This window comes from Misgurnus anguillicaudatus, chromosome 15 (assembly GCF_027580225.2).
Source record: "Misgurnus anguillicaudatus chromosome 15, ASM2758022v2, whole genome shotgun sequence".
NCBI lineage: Eukaryota > Metazoa > Chordata > Actinopteri > Cypriniformes > Cobitidae > Misgurnus > Misgurnus anguillicaudatus.
In genome coordinates this window covers 32,481,424-32,494,047 of record NC_073351.2, presented here as the reverse complement: position 1 = coordinate 32,494,047, position 12,624 = coordinate 32,481,424, and the positions used below count along the sequence as shown (strand labels likewise).

At 34.3% G+C, this 12,624-nt stretch overlaps 1 protein-coding gene across 2 annotated transcripts in view; it reads right to left on the bottom strand.

The window, feature by feature from the left end:
• nedd4a (NEDD4 E3 ubiquitin protein ligase a) overlaps positions 1-12,620 on the bottom strand; it is a 52,918-nt gene extending 40,298 nt beyond the window's left edge. The window contains exons 1-5 of one of the 2 annotated variants that reach the window (XM_055174961.2): positions 12,343-12,620; positions 11,569-11,642; positions 8,207-8,285; positions 8,077-8,115; positions 1,002-1,055 (exon numbers count right to left, since the gene is read on the bottom strand). In XM_055174961.2, coding sequence (XP_055030936.2) covers positions 1,002-1,055; positions 8,077-8,115; positions 8,207-8,285; positions 11,569-11,642; positions 12,343-12,393 — 297 coding nt within the window. In that variant the 5' untranslated portion in view covers positions 12,394-12,620. The remainder of the gene's footprint in view (positions 1-1,001; positions 1,056-8,076; positions 8,116-8,206; positions 8,286-11,568; positions 11,643-12,342) is intronic. The other variant, XM_055174960.2, reaches the window with a different exon arrangement.
• Between the last annotated feature and the right edge of the window lie 4 nt (positions 12,621-12,624).

The following is a 12,624-nucleotide window of genomic DNA, read 5'->3' as shown; positions in this document are numbered from 1 at the left end:
GGCAAATGCAATAAATGTTTTAGGTAGTCCACTAGTTTCAGTTTCCAAATAAAGAGTACCGTTCATGCCAACAAACACATTTTAGCAATGACATGCCAGTTTTTTTTTAATATATCTAATAACATACGGTAGTGTATAATCTTATCAAGACACACTGGGTCTTTCACACAAGCGTTTGTTTAACCTTCCCACTTACTCGGGTCGGACGCCAGCAGTGTGTGACGGAGAATACTCCCTCAATGCTAGTCATGCTTCATTCACTTTTATGTGTGTTTAAACAGTTACTTTACACATATAACAGCACCCGGGGGTAGATTTTATTTCTCACACCTGAGCTTTATGGTGGTTACTTGCTAAAAGGCATCCTTGTTCATTCATTACACACCAACGCTGCTGATTTTACAAACCTGGACATAACACCAAATAAACGCGAGATTGTTTAACTACACGTGTGCTTTCATTAACCAGCTAATGTTCGGTCATATATATATATACATATATACATATATACATATATACATATATATATATATCTATATATCTATATATCTATATATCTATATCTATATCTATATATATATACATATATATACATATACATATATATATATATATATATATATATATATATATATATATATATATATATATATATATATATATATATATATATATATATATATATATATATATATATATATATATATATATACACACATATACATATATATATATTGCCGATTTAAACAATTTATATGTGAACCGCCAGTGAAGACACGGATAAAGTTTTTTGTGATTTACTGATAATTAAAATCAACCTAAATAATGTAAAAAACATTCTGTAAAAATATAATCTATAAATGTGAAATCTATGAGTGAAATCAAACTTTGATGCTCCTAATCTCCTCATTAAGTTGTGAGACTTTAGCCTGGATTTGACAAATAGGGTCTCATACAGCTACAACAAATTTATTTAACAGTGTATCAATGCAAATACCTACCAAACGATTTTCATCAAAGACTTCCAGTAGCAGGCGATGTTTTCTGGGATGCACCTGTGACAGAGAAAAAAAAGAGACATAAAAACTCTGTATATATACTGTATATACTGTATTTATATATATGTAAACTGTAAATATATCTTGTATAGACTTCGAGGTCTGTAAATGGGCCAGTGACTCATAACCACATGCCTGTAAGCTTGCTCAGTTTATCCATTTGTAAAGTCCACGTGTTGTTATTTGGGCCAGTGGTCTATGAAAGCTTTCTTGTGCTGCTGTTGGGATCATTATAGCTCTGATTCATGCATTAAATATCACGTGTGACAGTCTTTGCATTTCATTGTGGTGTGAAACTTTAAAGGTTAGACAGGCTACAAAACCAACCTCTAGGTGCATAAAAAATGTATTCAAATTTTAAGAACAATAAAATATGCTGACACTGTTTTTGAGCATTTTTGCAACTAACAAAACTTATGTCAAGGCGATTTTTAGTGGCTATATGAAGTCATCAAGTTCACACAGGTGTCCTAAAAGAACAACCACGAGTGTATCAGCTTCATTACCACAAGGCAACGTCCAAATACATTTTCATTTTGAACATTACTGAATATAGGGCTGCAAGATATTGGGGAAAAGTGCAATATGCAATAACTTGCTATATAATGCAATATATAATATGCAATATGATAAAGCTTGAAGTTTGTAAAATGAGTCAAATTATAATAAAGTGAATTAAAAAACAAACTAATACGGTTTTATATATATATAGCCAACATAGCCAACATTCACCAGTCTCTCTGCTGTTCATTGACTTAAAACTCTGACTATACATACATACATACATACATACATACATACATACATACATACATACATAACATACATAACATACATAACATACATAACATACATAACATACATTTAAAGTATTAAAATCTGTGCTGGGCAAAGATTAATCGCGATAAATCGCCTACAAAATAAAAGTGATTTTTTTGTATAATATATGTATGTGTATTGTGTGTAATTATTATGTATATTTAACCACACATACACACACACACACAAATATTAATTTCAGATATTTTTTAATTATATATATATATATATATATATATATATATATATATATATATATATATATATATATATATATATATATATATATATATATATATATATTATTTATTTATTTATATATCATATAGAATATATAAAAATATAAATAAATATATATACACATGTAAATGTTTCTTAAATACATACATGAATGTGTGTGTTTACATAATAATTACACACAGCACACACTCATATATTATGTAATTATTATTATTAAAAATATTATTTATTTATTTATTTATATATCATATAGAATATATAAAAAATATAAATAAATATATAGACCGTTTCAGCAGTAACAACATAAACAAGCGGCTGTCGCGGTCCGCATGTAACTTCTGGTAAACTCCGCTAAGAATAAATAACAGCATAAATAAAAGTTCTTTAAACGTAGTTTATTTATATAACAAGCAAAAAAAACAACACATAGATTACCTAGGAAACAAAAACATTTGTTATTTTCGACGAGGCATTTGTTCAAGAGATCAGTTTAGCAACTAGTCAGACCATTAAAAAAACGAAACCGGAAGTAAGGTTCGGATCCAGACGTGTATCACGTGCGTCCGATGAAACCGTCTATATACACATGTAAATGTTTCTTAAAAACATACATGAATGTGTGTGTGTGTGTGTTTATATATACATAATAATTACACACGGCACACACTCGTATGTTATGCAAAAAAATCACTTTTATTTTGTATGCAATTAATCGCGATTAATTTTGTGACATGCACATATGCGGTATTTTCAGCCATTTCATTTTAGTAATTTTGATATCTTACAGCCATACTTTTTAAACTCTGATTAACTATTGTGCTATTTTTTTTAACGAATGACACTTGCTTTACTGTTTTCTGAATCAATCTAATGATGTGGGTTGTGTCATTTCTGAGAAAATGGCTGATGTCCATGTAAGAGAGACATGCTCAGCACATCAGTAAATGTGTCACAGTTCATCACATGACGGTAAGAAAGAGGACGGAATGTAAAGGACTCCCCGTTCTCCAGCGGCCCCTGCAACCCAACTCCTGACCCCGAACCCCTAAATCTGACCCCAATGTTTTACATTTAATTCCAATCCCTGATTACATTTCCTTTGAACTTGAGGCATGAAAAATAGGCTTGTCTTTATTTTAGGAACAGTACACATAAAAATTTAAATTCTGCCATGGTTTATACACCCTTATGTTGTTCTACACCCGTATAACGCTGATTTTCCATGGAACATCAAAGGAAACATTTTGCGCAATATTTACAAAGATTTTATGAAGTTATTCATGTGACTTGTGCACTATAATCTACAGTAACCCTGAATCCGTACAGTAGCTTATTTTAGGACAGACAGCCATGACTCTATGAATTATACTGTATGTAAAAGAGTCTTTCACAAGTTTCACAGAGAAAAAGCAACATATGACTTTGGAATATAAAAAGAGTGAGTTAACAATTAATTTTTCATGGATTATGGATTTTTTGCATGAACAATTTCTTGGACTAGACATCTTGTAAACATTCCTGTAGCTGTGTAATTAATGTATAGACATAAAAGGCCGTAATCCAAGCGTCAGAATAATTTTAAATGGATTATATCCGGATACGCATCAGCAAACTGCTGTACATCACTTTTCATGTAAACTACCAACATGAAAAAACAGAATTAAAACGCCCCATCACATACATTTCTCTCGACAACACTAACAGATTTAGATTAAGGGCCTTATTTTAACAATCTAAGCGCATTGTCTAAAGAGCAAGGCGTACGGTCTAAATGGGTGTGTCCGATTCCACTTTTGCTCATTTTACGACGGAAAAAATGTTTTTTGCGCCAAGCGCACGGTTGAAAAGGGTTGTTCCTATTCTCGTAATGGGTGTGTTTCGGACGTAACGTGCAATAAACCAATGAGAGTCTCATCTCTCATTCCCTTTAAAAGCCAGTTGCAAACGTGCAAATTTAAAAATGTGCGGAGAACCAAAGCGTTCCAGCACTCGGACAGCGCCATGGGATTTTTAAAAAGCATTACTTAAAAACGTTTCTCATCATATCCACAGGTACAGAGTCATCATATACAATAAATCCGTGTGGTGGCATTTAAAAAAAAACATTTAAAAATAGATGCATTTGTTTAAAGCAAAGCATTTATTTACTTACCAGGTTACAGGTTAAGCAGCTCTTTACGCCTTCTAACGTCTCATAATCCTCATTTATGTCCAAGAGACTCAATAATAATCTTTTACATTTTAATCCTTTAATTTTTCATATTTAGAAGCGTTTTTGTGCTGCTGCGCATACACGTGTGTTAAGGAAACCTGCGTTGTCGTCCCGTTTATAGGCGCATACTACTAATGCGCTCATTAAATAACAAAAAACATATTGCGCCACATCCTTTAGACTAGGTTTTGGTTGGTCAATGGCGTAGTCTATTTTAGTTGCCTCAAAATAGCAATGCGCCAACAATGCGCCTGAACACACCTCGTTTTTCAGACCAGAACGCCCATGGGCACAAAATTGAGCGCAAAGCATTTGCTATTTAAACAACATGGCGCAAAATATGAAAATGATCATTGCGCCGGGTTAAAACTAGCAAAAGACACATTGCGATATATTCTGGTGTTAGTGATACATAAAACCTGCTACATATACAGCTATAAGTTCAGAACAATACTTGTGAATAAGTCATTTTAATGTGTTAAAAATAAAACCATTACAGTGGCCTGTGTTTGTTTTAATTATGTTCATCTGATATATTAAAAGACTGGCTTGTGTTTAACAATACTATTCTTCTAGGAAGTGTGCAGGTTCGGTTTAACTCAATTTTTTGTTTAGTATAAACATAGATGTAGACTCCAACACATACCAGGGATATTACACACTGTTTCATGATCAAACAGTGCACATCACCTGACGACAGCAGGATCCAATTCACAAAGAAGAAAATTCAATTCATTCATTTCTTAAGAAAATAAACCTCCATCAGCCCATTTTCTATAACTTACTAACTATTATTAAAATAAAGGTGCTTCACTATGCCATAGAAGAACAATTTTTGGCTTGAAAAAATTATATTTGTATTTAAAAAAAAAGTATAAAAGTAATGTTTTTTCTAAGAACCATTAACTGAATGTTTTTTAAGGAACCAAAAATGATTCTTAGATGGCATTGCTGTGAAGCACCTTTATTGGTTTATTGGATTACTGGCATATAGATATTTGAATATGCTATGATGAATCAAAGATAATTCAACAAACAGGAAAAACCAATTTACATGCAACTGATGTTTACTTTATTGCACAAGTCACCTGTAATGATGTGTATGTAGAGCGTGCATCAGTGGTCTGTGGTGACATCTCTTCCCGGAAGGCAGGAATGCAAAATATGTGTTCGGCGTGTCATGTGTGTGGCATTTGGTGACATATCTAGCAAACAAAAGCGTCTCCTTTATTATAAACCATTATATGCATTCACATGACATGGCGAGCCACAAACATGATGGGCAACGTATATGTTTTGACGAGCTACGCATTTGTGCCTCCCCGGAAGAGAAGTCACCGCACGCCACTGACTGGCCCACATATAAATATGACATAACGCAAAGCACAAAGAATTTATAAATAAATCTCACATCAGAGACGCATTTCACACCAAAATGAAAATACTTTTTAGACCATTAATATGTTTTGACCTAATTTAAATCAAAATTACGTCAAAGGCCATGATCATATATTTTTTACCTTCATTAACTTTATAAAGTTTGTTAGATGTCATGCTTTGGTAAATGGACTGCATTTATATAGCGCTTTTATAGACCAATGGACGTCCAAAGCGCTTTACATATTGCCTCACATTCACCCATTCACTCACACATTCATGTCACAATGAAGAAGGTTAAGTGTTTTATGGTGCAATAAACTTAAAATTCACCTGGATAGTAAAGCCAGTGGACAACAGTGTGCAGGATGATGTATTTTTGTACAAAAACCGGAAGCAAGTTTAGAACTTTCAGTTCCATCTTACCAAAGTCAATATTTTTTAATTGGGTTTTGGTTAAACACCTCAAATAAGATCTTGGGTTAACATAAGACTAAGATATTTTCAATTTTATTCTACAACATAAAACACACCAGTAATATCCCCACCACTTGTGACACTTTAAAGTGCACCTATTTCATTGCTAAAAAACCAACATTATTTTGTGAATTTGGTTATAATACAATATGTTCGCGTGGTTTATGGTAAAAAAACCACAACACAATATTTTCCACATACCGTACATTTTTGTAGCTCCAGATTTTTCTGTCTTCCTGAAACGCATGGATTTTGTACAAAACTCATCGATTTGAAAGTGTTGTGTCCCTGATTGGCCAGCTAATAGGGCTGCACGATAAATCGCATGCGATACCACGCGCATCACGTTAGTAATGCCGGTTCCTTGATTAGTATTAAATCGCCAACAGCTGCTTTCAGATGGCGCGACATTAACTGCACAGAGCCGTAGTTCCCTGACAAGCTGGGCCATATCGCATACATATCGCAGGCGATACGTCAGCGATAATTAATGCGAAATTGCCCCGATTGTCAGTGAACTACGGCTCTGTTTGTTAAAGCTGCTCCATCTGAAAACAGCTGATGGCGATTTAATACTAATCAAGGAACTGGCATTACTGATGAGATGCGCGTGACAAACACATGCGATTTATCGTGCAGCCCTACCAGCTAATCTGTACGTTGTGATTGGCCTGAATACCTCTGACGTAAGCCGGAAATGTGACACTCCTTACCACGTTTGAAAGATTCGGTGGCTAACAAAAGTTAACTTACAGGCTGAATTGAGTCCAAGCAGGATGAATATAATATATATTTATAAAACGGCTAGTTCCAATCCTTGATTCTGATTGGTCAACAGGTGTGCTTTATTCACAATAAAACACTGCTATGACCGCTTTACCCAACGGTTCTATTTAATATCACTGCGCCCTTAGCAACACCCTTAGCAACACATAAACATATAATGAGACAAAGTCTGAGAACAGTTTGTTGTTTTTATTTGAGCTTTCATGTTGTTGTTCACAGTCAGGGACTATTTTTTTCTAGCGGAAGGAATGCTTTTATTGATTTAACTTCATGAAAGTTGCACTAATATTTTTTTTACTTTAATATTGTGTGGTAACCGTTTTATAAAAGCAATAAGGTACTCGAGGCAAGTGCTGTATCGTGAATAAGTAACGGCTGAAGGGGTTGCAGGCACTCCGCTTCGCGTCGTGCCTAACAACGCCCTTCAGCCGTTACTTATTCACGATACAGCACAGCCTCTCGTACCTTATTGCTTACATAAAATATAATGGTGGTCTTGTCTACATCACCAATCCCAGGAAGTAAATTGTTGCCTACAATCCGTGTGTTTGTTGTATTCCAAGAAAAAAGATTTACGTTGGAGACGATAACTAAAAGCATCATCGTTTACTTTGGGGTTTGTACCTTTTGCATATCGTTAACATGTACTAATACACACTTGCACACCAAAGGAAATGTAAAATCGTGAATCGAACAATAGGTGCTCTTTGAAGCTTTAATTTGTCTTTAAAAGGGATGTTGCTAACAAGATAATACATGGGACTACAGACTTTGTTGGGGACTTTAAACGTTTTTTAATAGGTCTAAAAAGTTTGAAAGAGATGTCTAAAACTTGATGGTGATGACGTTAATGTTGGAGACTATGGTCTAGTTCGCTTGTAGACTAAGGTTAGATTTTAATTTCTAGTAAGCTCATTTAGACTTCAAAATTAATAAATGTTGTGTTAATAGTGTCATAAACTTTTGTTAGACAAAAAGCTTCTTTTTTGCGATAATCCAAACGTCTATGGGAAAAATTAATGGGCTTTTTGGTAACTTCCAGGTTGGCCTACCAAAATACATCATCCCTTCACCGAATATGATCTTTGTAAACAGCAGTATACTTACTCTAAAGAAGAATTCCTCATTCCACTTTGGATCTAATGTCTACAGAAAGCATAAGTTATGGAAAAATAGTGTTAAACTCTTGCAAAAGTGTTGAATTATGTTATGTGCTGTCAATGATCAGGTTGTTTACCTTCTTAATGGTTTTAGTTTGCAGGCTGGTGATCTCTCCATTCATTGGATCATACAAAGAGATTCTTGTGTATGGATCACTGGAGATTAAAAGAAAACGAGCTAATGTTACACAATGATTATCTTAGTTACAAAAAAATTACAAGAAACAATTTCAGTATATTATTAACAACCAAGAAAATACTCCATTTTAATTCCACTTTGTTTAACTCAAGGGCACCAAAGACTCAGGAACTGAACGCAAAAGACATCAATTGATTTCTGAATTTTTATACATAACCCTGTTTCGTACCAGTCCAGTGACTTTATTCAAATGAATTGGTTTGGGGTCACGTCCTTCTTCATTTTAACCTACATACAACATCAGCTAAAAGCAATTCACAATCCTTCAACCGATTAATTTGAGTGGCTAAAAGATTTGCTGAATATCTGGCTGTTTTTCCAAGCACAGCTAAAAGCGATACAAAGGCAGTCTTACACTGAACTCTTTCAGAGATGCCATGCCATCATTCAGCACCACAGATATTGATTGCATATCTAAAGCTGTGTTATTCAGGTCAAAGTGAGAATGGTTAAACTCAAGGACACGCTGGACTCCCGTCCATACTGCCATCTACTGTCCTGCTCTTACCAGCACCCTCATATCTGTATGCCCAAAGTCATTTATTTTTCTGCTTTTTTAAAATTTTTAGTATTTTAATCATTTATTACTCATTGTCATGGATCACAAGATGTTACAAACCATGTGTGTGTGTGTTTTTGCCCGTGGGGCATCTTTGCTTGTCCTGACAGTAATATTTTGGTTTTCAATATAGACCATTTTGCAAGAGGTAAACAAGTGCTGCCTCACGATTAGTCACGACTAATCATTTGCAGAATAAAAGTTTTTGTTTACATAATATATGTGGGTGTACTGTATACAATAATTATGTATAAATGCACACAGACACACGCATGTATGTAAATAAGAAACATTTGCATGTGTATATACATGTTTACATTTATATATAATTTAAATTATATATATATATATATATATTTATTATATACATTTATGTTTTTCTTAAAATTATACATGTATGTGTTTGTATTTATATATACATAATTATTATACACAGTAAACACACATATATTATGTAAACAAAAACTTTTATTCTGCAAACGATTAGTCGTGACTAATCGTGAGGCAGCACTATAAACAACACTGGCCCAGAAGCACTTCCTGTTGTTTTTAAGTTTTTTAGTTCACATTTATGTTACATTTTGATTCAGTTCTAAATTTTCTGTTGGTTGTATTTTGTTCTTTGTTAACTAAAACAGGAAGTGCTTCTGGACCAGTGTTGTTTACACCTTGCAAAATGATCTATATAAAGAGTTTGGATTGTGCATTAATATCAGTCAAATAGAGGGTTTTCACGACGCGTCATCAGAGCGGAAGTCGCAATATTGGAGGCACTCCGCATCACAACACTGATGCGGACACTGATGTATATTCCGAACGTCGTCAAGGAAAAAATGGTTAATTATTGCCGTGTTTGAAGTTGTACCAGTATGACAGATCGAGAAAAACATTTGGAATATTATCGACTTCCAAAGGTTATTAAAAACCAGGGAAATGAATGCAAGAAATTATCAGAGGAGGCGCTTGTGTCGGGCAAAGCTCAGGAAAAAATAGTAGTATTTTATTAGAAATATGACTGAAGTACATAAAGTATAAAACAAGTATTGTTGTGCTTTATTTAAAGAGTATTTAATATATACTTTTTAAAAGTATACTTTTAGTGTATGCACAAAGTGTACTTAAACACAACTAAAATTTGTGCTGCAATGCCTTAATGCCAGTGTGCTTAATTGCTCATAACAAATTTTCTATTGAAATGATGATAATATTTTTAATAGTAAATTGTAAAAACAATTATTGCTTTTATTGTTTTACTGTGTGCTTATTTTACTGTAAAGCACTTTGGTAGGGTACTGGCTATTTTAAATTTGCTATATAAATAAAGCTGACATTGACACATGGGCTCGGCATGAAAACCAGGTAGTTTACTATATCGGGAGATGCAACTGAAGGAAGAATCGCCAGGTCGTCACGGATCCAAGAAGAGGGAGCTAACTCGTAGGGATCTGCAACACCTATAAATTGTAATTTCTCGAAATATCGTGCCTTTTCTTGTGGTCCAAGTCCTTCCCTATATGCCTTTGCATCTTGGACGCGTTTTCTGTTGTTTAGACATGTCTACATTCATTTAAAGTATCCAAAGCGCACAATACTCCATTGTGCTCCGTTCAGTTCTTTACACTGAGAGCCTCCACAATGGCCGCGCATCCGTGTTACCGCCCAGAATGTGACGTCGGTGAAAACCCTCTATTGCAGTTGGTTTGTTTTCATTTGAGCCTTCATAACAAAAAAATACAGCTAAGCAGCACAATAAAACACAATAAAAAAATGATAACACAATAATAAACATGTTTTGACAAATTTTTTTAAAACGGAGTTATCTCGTTAACTCTAACTTATAGTATAACCATTTCCTTTAACTTAAAGTAACTGTCATAAAAACCAACGGCCTTGGTTAATTGTTTAATATTAACAGAAACCCAGCGTGGCCTAGCTGATTTCTGAGAAAGTCATTTTAAAGGTGGAGAAGCTTCACTAAGATTATAAATAAAAAATTAAGACAAACTTTTATTTGGAATAATGTGTAATAGTGATTATTTGTACACAGTAAGTGCACAAGTACGTAGGTAAGTAAAGAGGTTCAACTTTGATTTCAGCTTTAATTACTGAAATAGCTTTTTCCTCTTTGTTGATGCCTAAGACAATTCAGCGAAAATGAAAAAGAAATAAACTGAGGTCAGATGTATTTGTCAACTGTCACGATTACAGGAACTGCCCAAACAATTGTTATTTCTACAAAATACTTAAACAGACGAATGCCTGTATGGGTGTCAGGTTGCCCAAACAAAACCTGTGTCATGCAGGATACACGTTGCCTGATGTATTCATAACAAACTAATAATGTGTATACACATGAAAATGATGATGGCAGAGCTGGTGGACAAATTAAAACTACTGTATTTACCACAAAGATGAGCATTTTAAAAAATGCTTGTTGATCTACTACAATTTACACATTATTTATTCCAGATTCACTTAAAATTGCCAATTTCTATTATCTTTTGACACCGTCATCTGTAGATTTGAAAGTGACATAAGGGCACCAAAATCTGAGAACCAAATGTGTTAATCGGTCAAAAAAAGATGAAAGAATCAACCAGGCTGATATGTCTGTCTGTCTGTCAGTGAACTTAAGTTGTAATATTTGAATTGACAACAAACACACAACCTGTGATACTGACCTGGCACCCAGAATGTCCTTTTTGGCCAATCCAATTCCAGCGATGACTTTCACCCTTAAGATTCTGGCTTCATTCTGAAGAATAGCAAATGTCATATAATGAATACACAAGTTCAAAACAGTGTCCACATATGCAGGAATAACTTAAGGAAATTAAAGATATTATTATTTGTCAGTCTTCCCAGATGAGGAAGCTTACTGTTTTAAAAGTGCTTATCTACTAAAAGTTAATTTTGACAGATAACTACAAAAACAAAATTCCTAATTTGATTTCATGAGTATTGGTTGTACTCATATCACTGCTAAAAGTAACCAATACTGTAATAATAAATGACTTATAATTGAGGAAACACACAAACAACCCAATAAAATAAAACCAATCTGATAATGTGACGCTAATTGACGTGACGTCATACGATCATAGATGCTCACAAGACAGATATTGCGCAATACTTCACTTCAGTCACAAGACAACAAAGTGACCATCAAAACCCACACTAACTACTACATATACGTATAAAACACATGGTCATATGTCAAATCTGTGGCATCATTAAAAACCACAAACTGAGAGAAAAAAGAACAAGTCTTGATTTAGCCAAAAGCAGACCAGAACTTTCTCTTCCAAGATCCAACTGATAGTACAAAGAGTCCTTTTAATGTCATACCACAGAGAAACAACACACTAATGCTCAAATAATCTTTATGCTCACATCTAAGTAGTTTATGTGACTGATATATGACATATCGCATGATAAGAGTAGAGCACTGATACCTCATCCGCCTGAAGTCCTCGAACCTCAGGGAGCAACGCGGCCATGTTCATGCTCCGTGTCAGGATGCCAACCTACGTCGATATAAACGCGAGAAATGTCCAAAATGAATCCCGACAGCCAAAGAGCCCTTCACGAGATTTCTCGGAAATGTGTTCAAGGGGTGTGACGTGAACTAGGTCGCTTTATGTTATCAAACGCATCGTGGACACGGCGAGGAGCTACATTTCCTCCGTGCGCTACCGCCTTGACACGCCCCCTAACAGCGACGGCCACGCCCGTTA